Genomic DNA, 18,513 nt, shown 5'->3' with positions numbered 1-18,513 from the left:
GCCTCTGCCCCCGTGGGGTGACAGGGTTTCCTGGTGGGGCTGGGGGGCAGGGTTAACTGCTCTGCCCTACCTAGTGACAGGGTGTCCCCATGGGTCTGAAGGGGGTGGGAGGAAGGGGTTAATCCCCCTGCCCCATAACAGTAACAGTGCATCCAAGTGGGGCTGGGAGAAAGGGGTTAAACCTCCCCCTCCATGGGGCTGTAGTACATCCCTATGGGGCTGGAGAGGGTGGTGAGGTGAGAGTTAACCCCTCTCTCCCCTCCCGCTTTGGAGGGAGTAATGTGCCCTGTTAGAGCTGTGTGGTGTGGCCAGGAAGGGGTTGAACACCCCCCTCCCCCCGTTGGAGGTACCAGTGTATCCCAGTGGGGCTGAACCGGATGGTGAGGAAATAGGTAACACCACCCCCCCAGGTAACAGTAATGGGGTCAGAGGGGCCAGCAAGGAGGGGGTTAACCCCTGTCCCCAATCGAGGTGCCAGTGTTCCCCAGGAGGGCTGGCGGTGGGGAGGAAAGGGTTAACCCGGTTTCCCCTTGGGGCCGACAGTGCTGTCCCAGTGGGGCTGGAGGGGTGGCCCCAGGCAGGGGCCAGCGCCCCAGTGGGGCTGTTGGTGGGGAGGGGGAGGCGGGCGGTGCGTGTGGGGGCCTGGGGAGGGGATGATTCATTGTGGGTAGTCATGACATTGCTGCCTGGTTTCCTGCGGCTGCCAGCCAGCACGGGCACGGGTGGCTCTGCCTGCCCCGGCGTGCAGAGATCCCCTCCAGCTCCCTGACCAAACCCGGGATACGCTGCCATGCCGGCCATCCTGCTCTTCTGGAGCCGCGCCGAGAGGTATGCACCCACCCCAGCTTGCTGACCCCAATGCTCGACACTCGGCAAGCCACTGGACCCCAACCCCTGGGGACATAGTGGGTTGGGGGCTGTCACCTGCCTGGTGTTTTGCTTGCCGAGGGTGGGATGCAGGAGCCGCCCAGTGATGTCCTGGCCACGGCTGCCCTGTTTCAGCAGTGGGCATCCAGAGAGGATGTTCTCTGCGGCCCTCAAGTTACAGTGACGGACGGGGGGGACGCAGTGGCATTGGATTTCCTTGGCATGCCTGAAGGTGACTTCTCAGAAGTAGGTTTTGCACTGCCGAGCAGGGAGGAGGCACCATCCCGGTGCCCCGCTGTGCCGGTGGGAGAGCTAGGAGCCCGCAGCCAGCGGGCAGCTCCAGTCGCTGGGTGGGAGTGCGGCAGTCAGACCCCTTCTTCTGGGGGATTGGTGCTGGCACCCGGGGAGGGGGACACAGGGACCCCCGCACATCCGAAGAGGAAAGCCGGGGAGGTGCAAATTGGTTAACACAAGTTTTTCTGCCTGGCGCATCACTGCCACCCTACTTTTCTTCCTCCCCAATTCGCCTTGCGGGTGCACAACCCTGGGCGTGACAAGTAATTTCTGGGGACCCCAGGGGCTCCTCACTCTTGCTACTTGGCAGCAGTGGGGGCTGCGTGGGGGATGTGATGGTAACGGGGCAGCCAGGGGCCAGGCACCTTGCTGCAGCGGGGAGGATGCGGGAGCTGACGGCAGAAATGTCTTAATCCAGCGGCTTAGCGAGCCCACCGCGCCTCGCCACCCCAGAAAGCAACGAGAAACCAATTAGAAGGAAAATTACAGCTCAGCGAGTGATTCCATTGAAGGGTCCCCCCGCGCGTAGCGAGAGAGGAGGACCAGGCGCCGCTGGGAAGCGCACAAAGGATGGCAGCTCCCCACACCGCATTGATGCCTGCTCGCCCGCAGCCGAAGCCGTTTCGGAGCTGTCCTGGGAGTGGAGGTTGGAGCCAGCTGCAGCCACTGGACTGGCGAGGAGTTGCCTTTTCGGTGTGCTGGAGGAGCCAGAGGGGGAGGCTTGCCACGAGAGCATTGCTTGGTGGCGGCAACATCCTCGGCACGAGCCGGCACCTTCCTCTCCTCCGTCCCCCTGCTACCCTCCGGTGCCTCCCGTCCAGGCACACAGCACCTGCCGGTGCCTCTGGACAACCGTAATGTTTAAAATAAAACTAGAGCCTTTAAAAATGACGGCTTGGACTCTAAATGCGTTCGTAAAGTTTCAGTAAGTGGGTTTCCGCTTCTTGCCCTTGTGCCCTCGTTACCGAGGAGCAATGCGCAATGGCCCGAGGTGCTGATCGGTGCCCATCTCCAGTGTGTGGTGTCCCGCGGTGATCTTGCACTCCAAGATGGAAAAAAATCTCCCCAGTGCCACTGTCTGCGTGGGTTTGTTCCCTTATGTGACTGCCGAGCAGAGGGATTATGTCAAATGATCGCTATTCAGCTGGCACGCTCATCCAGAGGTTGCACGGGCTGATGTCATGTGCGGGGTTGGAACAAAGATTTAATTTTTTATTTAATTCTTGTGGTTGCAAGAGGAGGATAGAGGCTGGGCTGTCTCGGCAGGGCCAGCCCCGGCTGGGGGATGCTTGTGGTTTTCTCCACAGCTGGGCGGCTGCAGCTTGTCCTAAGGTGTCCCAGTTAGGAGGGTGAATGCAGAAATCGCTTGCCCACCTGAAACCCGCCCTGCAGCACCTTCCCCGCCGCTCCCGAGGGGGTTAAATGGGAAGGCAGGAGAGGATGACTGAGCAGAAGGGGGAGAGGAGCATAGTGGTAGCAAGGCGCAGCTGATCCCCAGGAGGTAGGAGGGATGGAAGGAGGCTCTTCTGAGAAAGAGTTGTGTTTTACCACCGCACATGTGAGCGTCACCTCTGGAGTGTGCCTTAACCCACCAGGTCACCTGCCGGCGTCTGGTCCTCACCAGCACAGTAAACTGCGGCACGGGGCTGCGTTTCGGCAGAGAAATTCCCCCTTCCCTGAGCCCAGCCAGACAAAGGGCTCCCTGGCCAGAAGAGCATCCTCCAGCGGGCATCCCCACCCCAGCCAAAGACCCCTTGATGGTCAAGACCGGAGATCTTGAGGGGGGCGACAGCGTTTTGCTGGGGCAAGACATACTTTTGTGGGAAGCGCCGTGGCGTTTCGGATGGGCAGTGTGGTCCTGGTGGTGCCATCAGATTGGGCTGCACGGGGTTGGAGCCGGGCGCTGCAATCCCCGAGGGGAAAAATTGAAGATGTGCGACCTCTGCGTCTCTTGAGCAGGGGTGCAACGGGGTTGTCTTCAGCACTGCCTTGCTTGTCCTTGCTGCAGGAGGGTTGGCATCATCCAGACAGGGGCCAAATCCTGGTCCAGGTCCTGGTCCTGGTCGCGGGGAGCCCCTGCCCCACACCGGAGGCTGCTGCGGGGTAGGGAGGCGCTGGGGTGACCTTTGGCGGGAGGATCGGCAGGTTACCTCTCAGACCCCCCCCGGTCACTCGCCCCGGGGTCTCCTGCAGCCCCCCAGCCCCATGGGGAGGGCAGATGGGGAGGCGGAGGCGGGCAGGGGGTAGAGCATCCCCTAGCGCCTGTGTGGGCTGGGTGGTGATGGCAGCTCTGTGCACAGGAGCTGGCGGGCTCCTGCCGGGAAGCTGGTACGGAAACGTGCTGGCATGGGAGATGCTGTCAGATGCTCTTTATGCCCCCAGGGACCTTCTCCTGTCTCTTATGTGCCCCCCCGGGCTGCCTCGCATGTCTGCGGATGCTCCCATCTCCCCTTGCTGTGTCCTTCAGAGGTCCCTGTGCCCGTCAGCCCTTCTGCATTGGGTGCCTTAGCCCTCCTCCCCACCTACAGCAAAGTACCTGCTCTGCAGCTGGGGCAAAAAAGAGCAGAAGTTGGTGGTTTGGATCGAGGGGGCCAATTTCCAAGCCCCTGTAGCAGCTACCCAGCTGTAGAGGGGTTATTGCTGAAGGCATGACCCAAGGCAAGCCTTGGATGCTTGGGATGGATGCTAGGGGCTCAGTGCAGCACTGTGGATGTGCACCTCCGGGGGTGCCCAGCCACCCTCATCTGAGCCGCTGTAGTTGGGGGGGTCCCTCCGTGACCTCCACTGGGAGCTTATGGATAGAGTAAGGATGGGGGGGGGAACATCTGGTAACTTGTATGATGGTGAAGGAAAGAGCCAAGGCTCACACCTGATGCAGAAATCTGTCTGCTGGAGGGGCTCGACCAGCTGGGGCTGCCCAGGGGTGTTTGGAGCAAGGATGGGGTGAGAGGATGAAACCTGGACCATAGTGGGGAGCAGGACGTGAGCACGAGGACTTAGCAGAGAGCAGTGAGTCTGCTGGGGACGACACCTGGAGAAGAGCAGGGCCAGGAGCAAGCACCAAGCCATGCTGCGTGAGGCAGGGCACGGCAGGCCAGGTTTGGGAGGGACAGGAGTTCACCATCAGAAAACCAAAGGGCAAGAAGCAGCAGGAAGCGTTGTTGGAGGAGTGTGGGGCTTGCTCAGTCTCTGCTCGGAGGAGCTGCTCTCCTGTCTCCTCCAGCTGCTCTCTGGGTTTCCGTGACCCCGCTGGTGTTTGCTGCTCCAGCAGCGTGCCTGGGGGATGAATTAATCGCCTGTCCTTTTCCTTCCTTGGGTTACAGCCACCAGGTTTTCCATGCCTTAGTATAGGCATGGCCCTGGCCTCAGCCCCTGTGTGATGGACAGAGCGAGCCCCGGGAGCCAGTCGCCTGTGCCAACCTCCGAGCCTCGTGCCAGGCTACGGCACTTCACCGCCTCTTCTCCTGCTTCATATTTCTGGCTTACTGCAAGATGTAGTTGAAGGCTCTCAGGGAGTGCAAGTCAGGCTAGAAAGTGCTTTTTTTTAAAAAACAAACAAACAAACAAAAATGCCTCCCACCATCACAAGATGTTTCTGTCTAACGGCTTCGTTCTCTCTTCACTAAATACAAATTACGGCTCTGACATGCCCAGAGGTGCTTATCTCCAGCTGAATGCCAATTGCTTTCAGGAACAAAATATTTGAAGTACCTTTAAGGTGAAGGCGGCAGCATGGTCCCTGCCACCGCTTTCAGCCTCCAAAAGCCTGCTGTCATCACCCCGCCTCGAGTCCCAGGTCCCAGGCTGGGAGAGAGCTAGGGGGGACAGGCTGGCAGCTATATTTAGACACGGCTCAGCCCTCCTGGCTCGGCGGGGGGGGGACGGGTCCGGGACACGATCCTCGCCTGACGTTAGCGGTGGCGTGGTCCATATAATAATGCTGTGCCCCGGCTCGGGCTCTCCCTCTCCCTGTCAGCCTGAGATGAGTCTCCCCATCCCCGCTGTGGGGCTCAGGGAGGTAAAACCAGAGCCTGGGCACGTCCTGGCACTGGGGCACTGACCTCTGGCGGAAAGCGTGGACTTGAGCCGGCTCTGGTGCTGTTGGCTGGTGGGATGCAGGGAGTGGCGGCTCTGCGATAAGTACGCGCCAGTCCGATCCCCGGCTGCCCGAGTGCGATATTCGCTTTACAAAGAGCTGTCTTTCTGCTTTCAGGAATAAGTATTCAGCTCCCAGCAGCGTCACCGTCATGGGGAAGGACTATTACAAGATTTTGGGCATCCAGTCTGGTGCCAATGAGGATGAAATCAAGAAAGCCTACCGGAAAATGGCCCTGAAGTATCACCCCGATAAGAATAAAGACCCCAACGCCGAGGAAAAGTTCAAGGAGGTCGCGGAGGCTTACGACGTCCTGAGTGACCCCAAGAAACGAGCCATTTATGACCAGTATGGGGAGGAAGGTAAGGGGACGAGCGCTGCCACTCGAAGGCAGGGGTGCTGGGTCCAAATAGGCTTTTATAGGTGAGGGAGTGTTTTCACACCCTCAGCGTGGCCGAGTTGTCCTCGTGATTCATGCCTTCCTCCGAAATGGGGCTGATAGCTGCAGAATCAGGGAGAGCAAAGGCTCTGCCGATGCCAGAAATCGCCTCTCAACCCACTCCTCCCCGGGCTGCTCCATTTTTCCAACCTGCCACCCTGCTTCCCAGGATGGCTGGGCTCTCCCTGCCCTCTGCCCCAAAGCCCGGCAGCTGGCTGAAACGGTGGAAGCGGAAGGAGCTCACCTCCTGGGTCATACCTGGGGTAATTCGTTAGCAACCTTTTAATTAACCTAAATTTCCCAGTGGAGAAGTATTGCTTTTGCCTGCATTTCCCCCCGCATTTGGGCGCTGGTCCCGCTGTCCTCCCTGGTACAGGCTGACCTACAGGATTCAAAGCTTTTCCCAATTTAAGTAATAGGTCCTTGTTTTGAAACCAAGTGGCTGCTGTTCTCTGGGAGTTGGCACAGAGGAGGAGAGCCACTCCACCGCAGGCGGCCTTATTAGTCGAAGATGGAAGAGCGCAACCCCATTCGAGGAGAGCGCCGAATAGCATCTGCATTAATCAGCCCAGGACTTGGGTGCTTAAAAGAGCAGGAGGTCTGGTGGGAACAGGCTGCTGGGTGGAAGACACAGCTCTTCTTGTGGGGCCAGCAGGCAGGTGTATCCCCTAACGAGCCACCAGCAGAATTAACTAGCAGTGGGTTAATTCTCGACCCATTAGTTATGTCAGGGCTATGATGGATGCACCCGAGCCACGTTATTTGCTGCAGTGTAAAATGAGAAGAGGTTGTCTCAAGTGGGAAACCAGCCTTTCCCTGGAGGTGCCGCCAAAATTGGACCCTGCTTGGGCTGGCATCATGGGATTAAAGGTGAAACCTCCTGGCTGTACAGTCTGTTAGGGATGGGGGCTCGCCGGGGATTTGGCGAAATCCCCATTGCCAAAGGCAGCTAAAATAAGAGCAAGTTAAGGAGGGAGGGAAGAGCAGCCCCCTCCTCACAGCGGGATGGGGAGTACCGGCAAAAACAAACCCCATCGGCATTTTGGGGAACCAGCGCTGGTCACACGCAGAAAGCCAGGGCAGAAATGAGACGAAAGACGTGAAAAGGTTTTGTGGCTGGAGAGCGGGGGATGGAGATGCCGCTGAGCTGGCCAGACCCATCATGGGACAGGGACTGCCGTCCACCTCCCAGGTGGTGACTTCCAGACCAGTCATGGTCTATGGCCCCACACACCTTTCATTTCCCATCAGATGCCTTTTTTTGGAGCAATATGGCCTGTGGATTGGCATTTCAAGGGGCTTCTGGGTCCCACATGCTGGGGTGGGTGAGGTGAAGTGAAAGGTCCCCCACTCCAGGATAGAAACTTCATTGATCAGAAAAGATCCCCAAACTTGCCCGCTCTGTGCTTGTCCCCCTCCTATCTCCTGCTGCGGGGGGCTGGCTTGAGGGACAGCCCGTCAGAAATAGCCCTTCACTGTCACTGGTGTGCCCTGAAAATAGTCCTTGAGCTAGGCTTGGCTTAACCCTTCCCAGGCCCTCCTGGTCAAAAATAGCCTTGCAGAGCATGTGTGACCTCTTTGGAGGCCACTTGTCATGTGCCTTGGCTGCTTGGGACTTTGGGGGGGGGTGATTGCAGTGATGTAAGGCCCTGCCCGAGGTCTGACAGGGGAGTCAGATCTCAGTCATCGCCTGAGGGACAGGATGCCATCCAGAGGGACCTGGACAAGCTCGAGAAGTGGGCCCGTGTGAACCTCATGAGGTTCAACAAGGCCAAGTGCAGGGTCCTGCACCTGGGTCAGGGCAACCCCTGGTATCAATACAGGCTGGGGGATGAAGGGATTGAGAGCAGCCCTGCTGAGAAGGACTTGGGGGTACTGGTGGATGAAAAGCTGGACATGAGCCAGCAATGTGCGCTCGCAGCCCAGAAGGCCAACCGTATCCTGGGCTGCATCAAAAGAAGCGTGGCCAGCAGATCGAGGGAGGTGATTCTGCCCCTCTACTCTGCTCTGGTGAGACCCCACCTGGAGTACTGCGTCCAGCTCTGGAGCCCTCAGCACAAGACAGATATGGACCTGTTGGAGCGGGTCCAGAGGAGGGCCACAAAAATGATCAGGGGGATGGAACGCCTCTCCTATGAAGAAAGGCTGAGAGAGTTGGGGTTATTCAGCCTGGAGAAGAGAAGGCTTCGGGGAGACCTTATTGCAACCTTTCAGTACTTAAAGGGGGCTTCTAAGAAAGATGGCGGCAAACTTTTTAGCAGGGTCTGTTGTGACAGGACAAGGGGGAATGGTTTTAAACTAAAAGAGGGTAGATTCAGACTAGATATAAGGAAGAATTTTTTTACAATGAGTGTGGTGAAACACTGGAACAGGTTGCCCAGAGAGGTGGTAGATGCCCCATCCCTGGAAACATTCAAGGTCAGGTTGGACGGGGCTCTGAGCAACCTGATCTAGTTGAAGATGTCCCTGCCCATGGCAGGGGGGTTGGACTAGATGACCTTTAAAGGTCCCTTCCAACCCAAACTATTCTATGATTCTATGAGTTTCCCATGGGAATGGTTGCCAAAAGATCCAAACCTTGAACTTACCTGACATTTTATACAGTCTGTAAAGAGAGCGCTGTATCCCTCCCGCTGTGTGCTGACCTGGAGGTCTGCTGACCTCCACCTGCTCTACCACCAAGAGTCATGGTCGCTCGCTGAGCTCAAAGCCTTTTCTCACATGCTGGACGTGATGCTCCTGGACCACGGCCATCGGTGCAGCCCAAAAGACAGAGCTATTTGGGCAGAAGGGAGCCTGCCCATGGGGAAAAATGGAGATGGGCTGGTCAGGAAATGTTTTAAATGAAAAGGCCATGAATTGGGTGGAGAGAACCAAGCAAGTGCTCAGTTGGGGTAGCGGGGACAAATCCTGAATGGCTTTTGAGCTTGCTGGGTGTAGGGGCAGGACTGTGTGTCGTGGGTTGGGGTGGTGCCTTCCTGGCCCACGGTCTCCACAGGTGGCTGGGCTGGAGGGGGTGACCTGCACCCCCAGGAGCTGCTGGAAGGGCTGCCTGGAGCCAGCAGAGACCATGCTCCCGTGTGGAAAGTATGGTCCCAGCACGGCATCTGCCCGCAGGGAGCATTAATGTCTCGTCTTCCCCCTTCTCTTCCAGGTCTCAAAACTGGAAGTGGCTCTTCAGGTGGCTCAGGGAACACTTTCCACTACACCTTCCACGGAGACCCCCATGCCACCTTCGCATCCTTCTTTGGAGGCTCCAACCCTTTTGATATCTTCTTCGCTAGCAGCCGCTCCCGGGTATTCAATGGCTTTGACCAGGAAGATATGGATATCGATGACGATGACGACCCTTTCAGTGCCTTCAGCCGGTTTGGCTTCAACGGCATTAACGGGGTTCACCGGCGGCACCAGGAGTCCCTGCACATGCGGAGAAAGGTCCAAGACCCACCCGTCATCCATGAGCTCAAGGTGTCCCTGGAAGAGATCTACCACGGCTCCACCAAGAGGATGAAGATCACCCGCAGAAGGCTCAACGCTGATGGCCGGACCATGCGGACTGAGGACAAGATCCTAAACATTGTCATCAAACGGGGTTGGAAGGAGGGAACCAAAATCACATTCCCCAAAGAAGGGGATGCCACCCCAGACAACATCCCTGCTGACATCATCTTCATCCTCAAGGACAAGCCTCACTCGCACTTCAAGAGGGATGGGACAAACATGGTCTACACCGCAAACATCAGTCTTAAAGAGGTGGGTATCGGTGGGAAATCCCATGGGGTGGGAGGTGGCACTGGGTCGTGGCACGTGGAGCCAAGAAGGGAGTCAGTCCTTGTCCTGCGCTGATGAGGAAGGACCAGGTAGGTCGTGAGAGACACGAGCAAAGACCTCTGCAGAAAGGAGCTGCAGAGACCAATTCGTGCTTGGTTTTGGAGATGCTCAACCTCTGTGCCGGGTGTAGGACATGGGTGCTGCAGTCCCTGCTGAACACACCTTGCTTCTTGAGCCAATACAGGTGGTATTTACCCATTTTCTCCCTTCCCCATATGTCTTGTTCTTCTATTTTAGTGTATTCACATGTGGAAGAGAGCCCAGATCCTCTGTAGGAACAAGGGAAACCCCAAGTTTGCTGGCATGAGTCTGGTCCCTGCTTGTTCTCGTAGACGAGCCTGTTGTGGCTTAGGTACTGTCTGGGATAGTGCCAGGTACCTCTCCCCACGGACAGAGAGCAGGGTCACGTGGAGAAAGGTGGTACCTCGCCTTCGCTGAGCAATGCTTTAGCCAAAACCAGCTGTTTTCTTTGGTTCTGGCTTTCCTAGATAAAGAACCAAATAAACGAAATATTCAGGAAGTGAGCAAAACCCAACCACCGCTGGTTGTGAATGGCATGTGCCGTTCACCGCTGCTGCTGTATAACTACCTTTTAATAAATCCCAGCTGGCAGCTGCATTTAACATTGACGTTTTTGGCAGCTGCCATTTGCTGTTCCTTTCAGACTGTAGACGCTGTCTGTCTTCTTAATGAGCTGATTTTTTTTTCTGAAGACAGATTTATGTTCTCAAATGCATTTAATAGAAATAAGCTCAATGGGCCAGACCTGGGGTAGGGAAACATGAGCTTGTTAGTGTGCCAGCGAGTCAGGAGAGCTTTGTGATGGCTCTGCGTCCCAGCTGGGGCTGTGACTGGGTGTACTGGAGGCAAGGGGCAGCCACATGGGTCAGACAGATCTGGGTGCTCCTGGAGCAAACACATCTCAAGTTAACCTGCAGACTCAGGAGTTGAACTTCCTTCATGGTGCAAAGTGCAGAGGTTTATTCCTGTGGTGGCTGGATCCCCTGGCCACTCCAGAAATACTCAGGAGAGGCTGCCTTATTTATGGAGTCATGCATGCCATATCTCAGATATTTCCTTCTGTGCATTCCCCCGTCTGTAAAATTAACCCCAAGCTGGCTGTCCTGATGTCCAGACCATGTTAGCCCAGGTTCACGCACTGCTCAGGCTGGAGGGACTCTCGCCCGGAGTTGCCCTTTGAGCAGCAAGCAGAGAAACCTGCTCCGGCCCTGCGCGCTATTGCACCAGAAGTGCTGGTGCTGGGCCCAGGGAAGCACTGGCTCTGCCGTGCTGAGCGGTTCCCCAGCCGCCTCACACCCACAGGGCGCCTGTGATCTCCATCCAGCTGCCCGTGAGCAAGGCGTGCGTGCTGGCATTTGGTTTGCACAATGCAGTCACAAAGAGAGACTGGTGGAAATTTCTGGTCTGGGCAAATTCCTCGTCTCTGAGCTGAACTGTCTGGTCTCTGTCCTCCCCCACCACAAATCCAACGTGCTGGGCGTCCTCAGGGAGCTGCTGGCCTGGCTGCCATTGCCAGCCTGCTGCTTGCCAGAGCAGGGTGATACTTTGCTGCTTTTATCTTCCATGAGAAGCAGCTGCCTAAGTGCTCTGGAGCATGAGCAGATGCCGGGAGCTTCCCAACTCCATATGCCACCATCTCGGTACGTGACGGAGCGCCTTGCAGTACAGCCTCTTCATCACCTGAGCCTACAGCTGTAGCCTTGGGTGCTCTCCTTGCACCCTTCCTCCTTGCGAGTCTGCCTTTTTTAGCCTGAGCTTTAGTCTTTTCTGCTGCCGCAAGAGCAGCACAGCACGGTACTGGCAGGCAGAGCTGGCAGGCGGTGGGTGCTGTGACCTGACTCGTGGCCATGCTGGAGACCCCTTGCCAGCACCCTGCTGCCACGGGGAGCAACATGCCCAGTGCTCAGGCTGGGGGCAGTCAGGAGAGCATCCTCCTCCTCCATCCCACAGACCCCTCCGCAGAGCAACCCGGGGAGGCAATGCCCTCCCAGCGCTTGCATCCTGGCCCTGCTGGGTGCCACGTCCCCCCAGCCAGGGTGGCATGGGGTGGTTGCTGCCCAGTGGGCTTCACTGCCCAGCTGCTGCAGAAGCCAGAGGTGTAAGAGGGCTCCCCCAGAGACTCGTGGGCTGCAGGGAAGTGTCTCTTCCTAAAATTACAGGTGTGCGTCACAGTGGGAGGTTGAGAGAGGGAGGAGTGACACCGCTCTGCCAGCAGCTGCCTCTCCTGGGAGGCAGATCTTCAGGCAGTACTTCCAGCAGGGGCTTGTGCCTGCCCGGCTGCCTGCCTAATGCCTGCCCTCGGCAGCTGCCCGCTTTGCATCCTTTACCTGGCATCACCTTCCTCAAAGCATCCACGCGTCAGTGCCTGGCTGAGATGCGACTGGTGGTGACATTTCCCCCTCCCCCAGCTTTGCTGCAAGCGGAGGAGGACCCGTCGCTGACCTAAACAAAGCTCAGCTCTCACAGCACAGTGCAGAGCTCAGCTATCAAACCCATGGTGATTTAATACCTAGGGATAAACCAAGCCTCTTTCTAGGATGCAGGGCAGCTCCCGCAGTTACTGGTGTTACTTCAGCAACCAGTTTCCCAAATGCCAATGAAGTTGGGCAAGAAGAATGAAAAACAGGAACATACGGCAGAGGAGCGATCACCTCTGGTTCTTGCGTCTTGGCTTTAGGAAGGAAACATTAAGATCCCATCTGCCTTCACTGTTACCACCTGCTCCTGCTTGCATCCCTCTGCTTGCCCTGTCCACATGCTCCCATAGGGAGTTCCCGCTCTCCTTCCCATTTTATGGCTGGAGATGTCCTTTCCCTGGCACACGTGGACCCGTGCAGCCCTCCATGGTGCATGATGGTGGGCACCAACAAGCAGGAGGGCTCCAGCATCCTTGGGTGAGTGTGGGGCAGAAATGCATTGACATGGGGAGATCGTCCTTCACTTCCCCCCCAACCTGCTGGAGATCCAGCCAAGCACTTGCTGCTCGCATGGAGCTGGCAATGGGCATCCTCCTGCAGCCAGAAAAGCTCTTCCTGGGAGAAGACCCCATACAGAGGAGCTGTGCAAGGAGATGGCCCCAGCTCTCCTGTTCTCCACTCACTGGAGCCCAAGACCTGGCTCCAGCACGGGTCCCACTGCGATCGCTCTGGTGCAAAGCCCTGGCTCAGCTGCAGAAGCTGCAACCATCGGCCCTGAGCCAGTGACCAGCATGAGAAGAAGAGATGTTTCTCCTGGTGCCTGTTGCTGCTCTGCCACCAGAGGCTTTTCCTGGGGAGGGGGAAAATCACATCCTCCTCCCCTTCCTTTGAGGGGTGTTTGGTGGGGGGGAGAACGGGAGGGCTGGGACCCCAGGACCCAGCTTGGAGGGCCGGGCAGGGACGAGCCTGTGCCAGCCCCCCCCGCCCCCCCCCCCCCCCCGAAGCATCTCTTCGCAATCCTCTCCCTCAGCCTTTCTCCCTTGCCGAAAGCCTGGAGACGATCCTGCCCACGTGTACGCCAGAGCTGTCTGAGTTATTTAAGGACACAAGGATTTTCTTGCTGCATTCACGTGGCTCGTTATTGCAGGCCGGCTTGCGGCTGCCGCGGCACCCACCGCCCCGGCTGCTGCCGGGGGCTGGGGTACAACGGGGTGGCACCCACGAAACCGGCTCTTGGCTTTGCAACGGGGACCGGCGACGGGGACCAGCCCCTCCGGGACCTCAGCTTCCAGGAAAGCTCGGTGCTGTGCCGCGGCTGCACCGCTGTCCCGCGCCGGTATAACCCTTTGGGGGCTGTTGGGGGGGGACACGGGACGCGGGCTGTGCTGCCGAGCTCCGGAGGGCGACAGCTGATGAACCGCGGCGGCATCCGATGATCTCAGCTGCCCGAGGTTGGGCAGCGAGGCAGGGGAAGAGGCGGGGCTAAATTTAGCCTGTCCTGTTGCTGCGAGTGGCCGGGCGCTTGCTGGCGGTGCCTCCCGGGGAGCCCAGGAGATGGGGAAGGGGATCTTTTCCCCCCGTGAGGCTGGGACACCTGTCTCCTGGGGCACCCCTCTCCTGCACGGCTCCTGCAGCCCAGTTTGGCCGGCACCAGTACAGACCTGGGCTTGCACTGGTGAGCATCAACCGCGCTGCTCATGGGCGTCATCCAAACGGAGCCGGGCGGTTTAACCCGGGGAGCAGCCGGTGGGGACGGGGTGCGGCGGCGCAGCTGGCGGGGATGCTTTTGGGTGGCAGTCCCGTCTGACGGCGTGTCCCCTCTTCTTCCCACAGGCCTTATGCGGCTGCACCGTGAACGTTCCCACCATCGACGGGCGGGTGATCCCGCTGCCCTGCAACGACATCATCAAGCCGGGGACAGTGAAGAGACTGCGTGGGGAGGGGCTGCCCTTCCCCAAGGCCCCCAGCCAGCGAGGAGACTTGATCGTGGAGTTCAAAATCCGCTTCCCGGACAGAATAGCTCCCCAGACGAGACAGATCCTCAAGCAGCACCTCCCATGCTCCTAGAGCCCGGGGACTCTCCTCCAAGCAGCAATACTCCAAACACATGTGCCACAGCATCTGGCCTGCAAGAAGCAGAGGTGCTAGAGCACTTTCAAATGCAAACCACCCCCCCACACACACACACCACTTTCCTTTCCCAAAATTCCCATCCAACCCCCCCCCCCCCATCCCTCTTGGCCCGTTTTCTACTCCGGCAGCAGGGAGGCTCCTGCCCTGCCCATCACAGCTCTCCTGGCTGTCAAACTTTTTATTTTTCCCCAGAGGTCCAGCTTTTCCGCCTTGCACAAGCAAGCAGCATAGGCCCTTTGCCCGGGGAGGTGCATCACATTCTGGGTTTTTATGTCACCTGCTTTTCAGGCCACTTTTCCCATGAGAGGCTGGATTTGTCAGGGTTTGGCACAGTGTAAATAGAACTCCACAGGATCTCACATCCCCACTGTTAGTTTTCTCTTCCCCTCTTTGATACTTGCTGCTCTTCGGGGTCCCAGCTGAAACTGTCCCACGCACGTAGGGCAGAGGGATCGCTCCTGCCCCCGGTGGCCCCCACCCGGAGCTGGACTGTTTCTAACCTGGGACCATGGTACCAAGTCCAACCACAGTCTGCTCTCCTGTGCCAAGCCTACAACTGAGCCTCAGCTGTGCCAAACGACAGAGTGCAGAGCACTTGGGGACGGTCCTGTCCAGCCTCCTGCCCCTGCCCAGGGCTGGGACTGTCCCTGGTGCCCGTGGGCAGCTGGGCAGCACCTGCCTGCACCCGCTTCCTGCAGAGCCCCAGCCAGCAGGAGGACGGGGGAAAGCCCAGGGTGGAGCTTTCTTGTTCAAATGTGTTGGATTTGCATTGCTGCTTTTTTTTAATATACATATATAGAGAGCTCGTTAGATAAACTCCATAAGGGTTTTTCTCTGCCTGTTTTGGGGTTCCTGGAGTGGCGCAGTGTGTGGGTGTGTGTGCACGCGCATGCGTACGTACATACCACAAGCCTGGGTGCAAAAGCAGAGCCAAGCATGAGCAGAGCTATGGTTTTCACTAGTGTTTGCATTCAACCTTCGGGATTTTACTAGGAAGAGAAATGCATGTGTATATATTTTTCTACAGGGACAATTCATTCAGGAGGTATTTCTGGGCATTAGGGTGGAGCTGGGAGGCGCATAAGGCAATCTGGCTTTGTTTTTAAATGCTGTAATTTTTTAAAACCTTTGGATTTCCATCAGGAGAATTTTTATAGTCCTTACCTTTCTTGGCCCACTCTGCCTCGTGCCAGTTTTTTTCCCGGGAAGGGCTCCTATGGAGTGGGAGGCATGTTTGACCTGGCTTTGTATGGCTCCTCTTCCACTACAGCACCACTGAGAAAACCTTTGCCAAAATATTCCCCCCTGCCAGGAATCCTTTTTTCTAAAGAGGAATCACTGACTTGAAACAGGGGGTCCTTTGGGGTGGGGGGGAGGGGCATGAGCGTGGGGCATCCATTGGGGCTAGGTGTACAGCTGTACATTGTATCATACGCGGCAGGGAGGCCAGATGGTGCCATGGCTCTGGCATGGGGCGAGGACACCTGTTAGGCACTGCTTAATTTATTGCCTGGTTTGACCAGCAAGGGTATGCCGCTGGTTTCCCTCCACTGGTCCCTGTGGAGTTTGACATAGACAAACCTGGTGGACACTGCTGGAGCAAGAAGACAGGTCAGCGTGCAGATGCAAGCTGCTTTGTTTTTCTCAGTTTCAATGAGACTTGAATGTTTTATAGTGTTTTTTTGTAATTTTTTTTTTTGTAATGTCAGTATTGAGAGAAAAAATATTTTTAAAAAATATACCTCCTTGGGGTGTGTTGTGCTGGGAGATGCTGGGGCTGTGCTTGCCCTGGCCTGGGTGCAGGCAGCAGGGCCAGGGAAGGGGCTCGGCCCCCACCGGCACTGGGGGAACCCTGTCAGGGCTCTGCATCCCCTTGGGGCTCCCGGGACGTGGCTGACACAGGCAGCAGGAGTGGGGGGCCAGCCAAGGAGGGTCTGTGAGTGGTGGGGTGGTACAGCCGGGGATGGGACAGTGAAGGGGGGCTCCTTGCTGGTGGAGGCTGCCCAAGGGGGCTGGAAAGACTCTGGTGCCCAGCTCTTCTCAGAGGGGCCCTGGGGCTGGGCAAGAGGCAGTGGCACACGTTGCACCCAGGGACATTCCCACTGATACCAGGAAAAATGTTTGCCCATAAGGCGCCAAGCAGGAGCAGCCACAAGGGCAGGCGATGTGAGCAAAAACCCATGGGCACTGTGCCTTGGGAGGGGCCCGGGCAGAGGCTGCCAAACCCCAAATGGGGGACATGGCTCACTGCCCCCCCTCCCAGGCAGGAGCTTGGGGCCATGAAATCACCCCGCAACAAGCTAACCCTGAAGCCCACACAGCAGACAGGGCTGGGAGCAGCTAATGGGCTGGGCAGACTGGGGGGCAGAGCCAGCACAGCCCCCCTCCAGCCATGGGGTCTGACAATGCTGCCAGGGATGCCCATAGGGCAGGGGATGGCCATGGGGAGGGGATGCCCTTGGAGCAGGAACACCCATGGGGAAGGGATGCTCATGGGGCAGGGGATACCTGTAGTGGAGGGATGCCCGTGGTGTGGGTTAGCCATGGGGAGGGGATGCTCATGGGAATGGGACAGGGATGCCCAAGGGGAGGGGATGCTCCTGGGGCCAGGGATACCCATGGGGCAAGGATGTCCATAGAGATGGCCTGTAGGATGGCCTAGACTAGGATAGGGGACATGCTGAGCATGGCCACTGCCTGCCCTCTGCTGGCAGGAGCGCCCTGCTGAGCCCGGAAAGTTTTGGGGTGCTGCAGGGCCCCAATCTCTTGGGTCAGGGACCAGCCTCTAACACCAATGCCTTGGCCGGGGTGGGGGGGCATCCTGCACGCACCATAGCTGGGCTACACATGGTCCTCTGTGGGGCCTGGCTGTAGGGCTGGGGGGACATGGCTCTGGGGCCACATGGGGAACCCGGGGGGGCACAAGGAGATCCCGACCATGGCAGCGATGAAAGGGCTGCCCCTCAACTGCCCACCTCGCTAATCCTGCTCCATCCAGGGCAAGCCCCAGCTGACAGCACCTTCCTCCCACCAGTACCTTTGGAGCTGCCCAGTCCCCCCAGCAAGGTGCTGGGCAGGGGAGGAGTGTGCTGCGGGAAGGCTCTTGCCCATGCAGCTACCAGGGGTCTCTGCTGCAGGGGTGGCCCTCCCTGCTTGGCTCTCCTGGCCCCCAGGAGTCTGCCTATGAGAGGGACAGGCCATCCTCAACCCCGCTGCCATAGGAGACGATGGCCAGCATTTTCACTGCAGCACAGAACAGAGGTGGCATAAGGACAGGGCAAGAGTGGTGCTGGCAGGCAGACGGCTCTGAAGTAGGACAGAGCACCTGAGCAGAGGCTACCCACCCTCCCCAGGGGCTTACATGGCCTCCTACCACAGCAGGAGGTTGTGCTATTTAAACACAGTGTTCCCAATTTCAGTGTTTTTCTCCTCATTGCCATGCACAAGCCCCCCTCTCATGGATAGTCCCATCCTTCTGCCATTTTGAGATGAGAATCACCGCACCTGTCTCCCCTCTCCCCTTAAATCTAGCCAGGTTGATGGAGCCCTCCTAGATCTGCCAGGCTTTGAGGCCGAAACTCCCACGGCCCAGGCCCCACACAACTCCTGCCGCAGGGGAGGTTGCCCTCTCCAGCATGGCTCAGCCCCAAAGGCCTGGGGCACCCTTCTGCTACACAATCTACATTTAAGCCTCTTTGCAGAAATCTTCAGTTCCTGCACCACCCCAAAAGCCAACAGCACGCAGCCACTCTGTGCGTCCTATGGCCATTGCCTCAAACAGGCTCTCCCCTTCGGTTCAGGGCTGGGCTGTATCCAGCCTGCCACACCACTCCTGTGTGCATGATGGGACGAGACCCAGGGCTTCTCTCATATAAAACACTGAAGTACAGCAGTAGCGCATTTTTCAGTTCAGAGAAGGGAAAATGAACCATGGAGCAAGGCAGCAACCTGTAAGTGGAAAGGAAGGATAAGAACCATGATCAGAACCCAACTACTGAGTATGAGGCACAAGGGGCAGGATGGCAGCAGAGAGCCAAGCCTGTCATTAGAAACCCAAAGGGATGCATGAAACATTGCAGGGGAAGGGGGAAATCTCTCCACAGAGCCTCTCCACAGTGCTGCTGCAGTATCAGAAGAGGAAGCTCCCCTCTTCCCTAATCATAGTGGGGTCATGCTGCACCACAAACTCCAGAGACAGCCCAAGAGCCCCCTTGTGCCTGCCTTCAGGCAGGGCAGATGAAACAGGGATTGCTGGAGAAATCCTTTGCTGCAGAGGAGCCAAAGCAGCAGGAGACCCGACAACTCAGGGCCAGCATTGGAGAAGCAAGAGATACCTGCTACCAGGCTCTCTTACTTGGTACTTCCTGCCAAACTAGGGCAGGGGAGAGAGACTGCCAAACCAATTTCTTCTGTTA

General features: G+C 57.7%; 1 protein-coding gene across 2 annotated transcripts; it reads left to right on the top strand.

Annotated features, from left to right (window-relative positions):
* The first annotated feature begins 712 nt into the window (after positions 1–712).
* Positions 713–14,096, top strand: LOC142075086 (dnaJ homolog subfamily B member 5-like). 2 transcript variants are annotated; one of them, XM_075136090.1, is made up of 5 exons: positions 713–828; positions 1,580–2,086; positions 5,375–5,619; positions 8,851–9,449; positions 13,799–14,096. In XM_075136090.1, exons 1-5 carry the CDS (start codon positions 791–793, stop codon positions 14,030–14,032), a joined length of 1,623 nt encoding a protein of 540 aa, XP_074992191.1. In that variant the 5' UTR covers positions 713–790; the 3' UTR covers positions 14,033–14,096. The 2 variants fall into 2 exon arrangements, with proteins under 2 accessions (XP_074992191.1, XP_074992192.1); XM_075136091.1 differs by lacking the exon at positions 1,580–2,086.
* Positions 14,097–18,513: the final 4,417 nt, after the last annotated feature.

This window comes from Calonectris borealis, chromosome W, assembly GCF_964195595.1.
Source record: "Calonectris borealis chromosome W, bCalBor7.hap1.2, whole genome shotgun sequence".
In the NCBI taxonomy this organism is placed as follows: Eukaryota; Metazoa; Chordata; class Aves; order Procellariiformes; family Procellariidae; genus Calonectris; species Calonectris borealis.
This window is presented reverse-complemented; position numbering and strand designations above follow the sequence as displayed.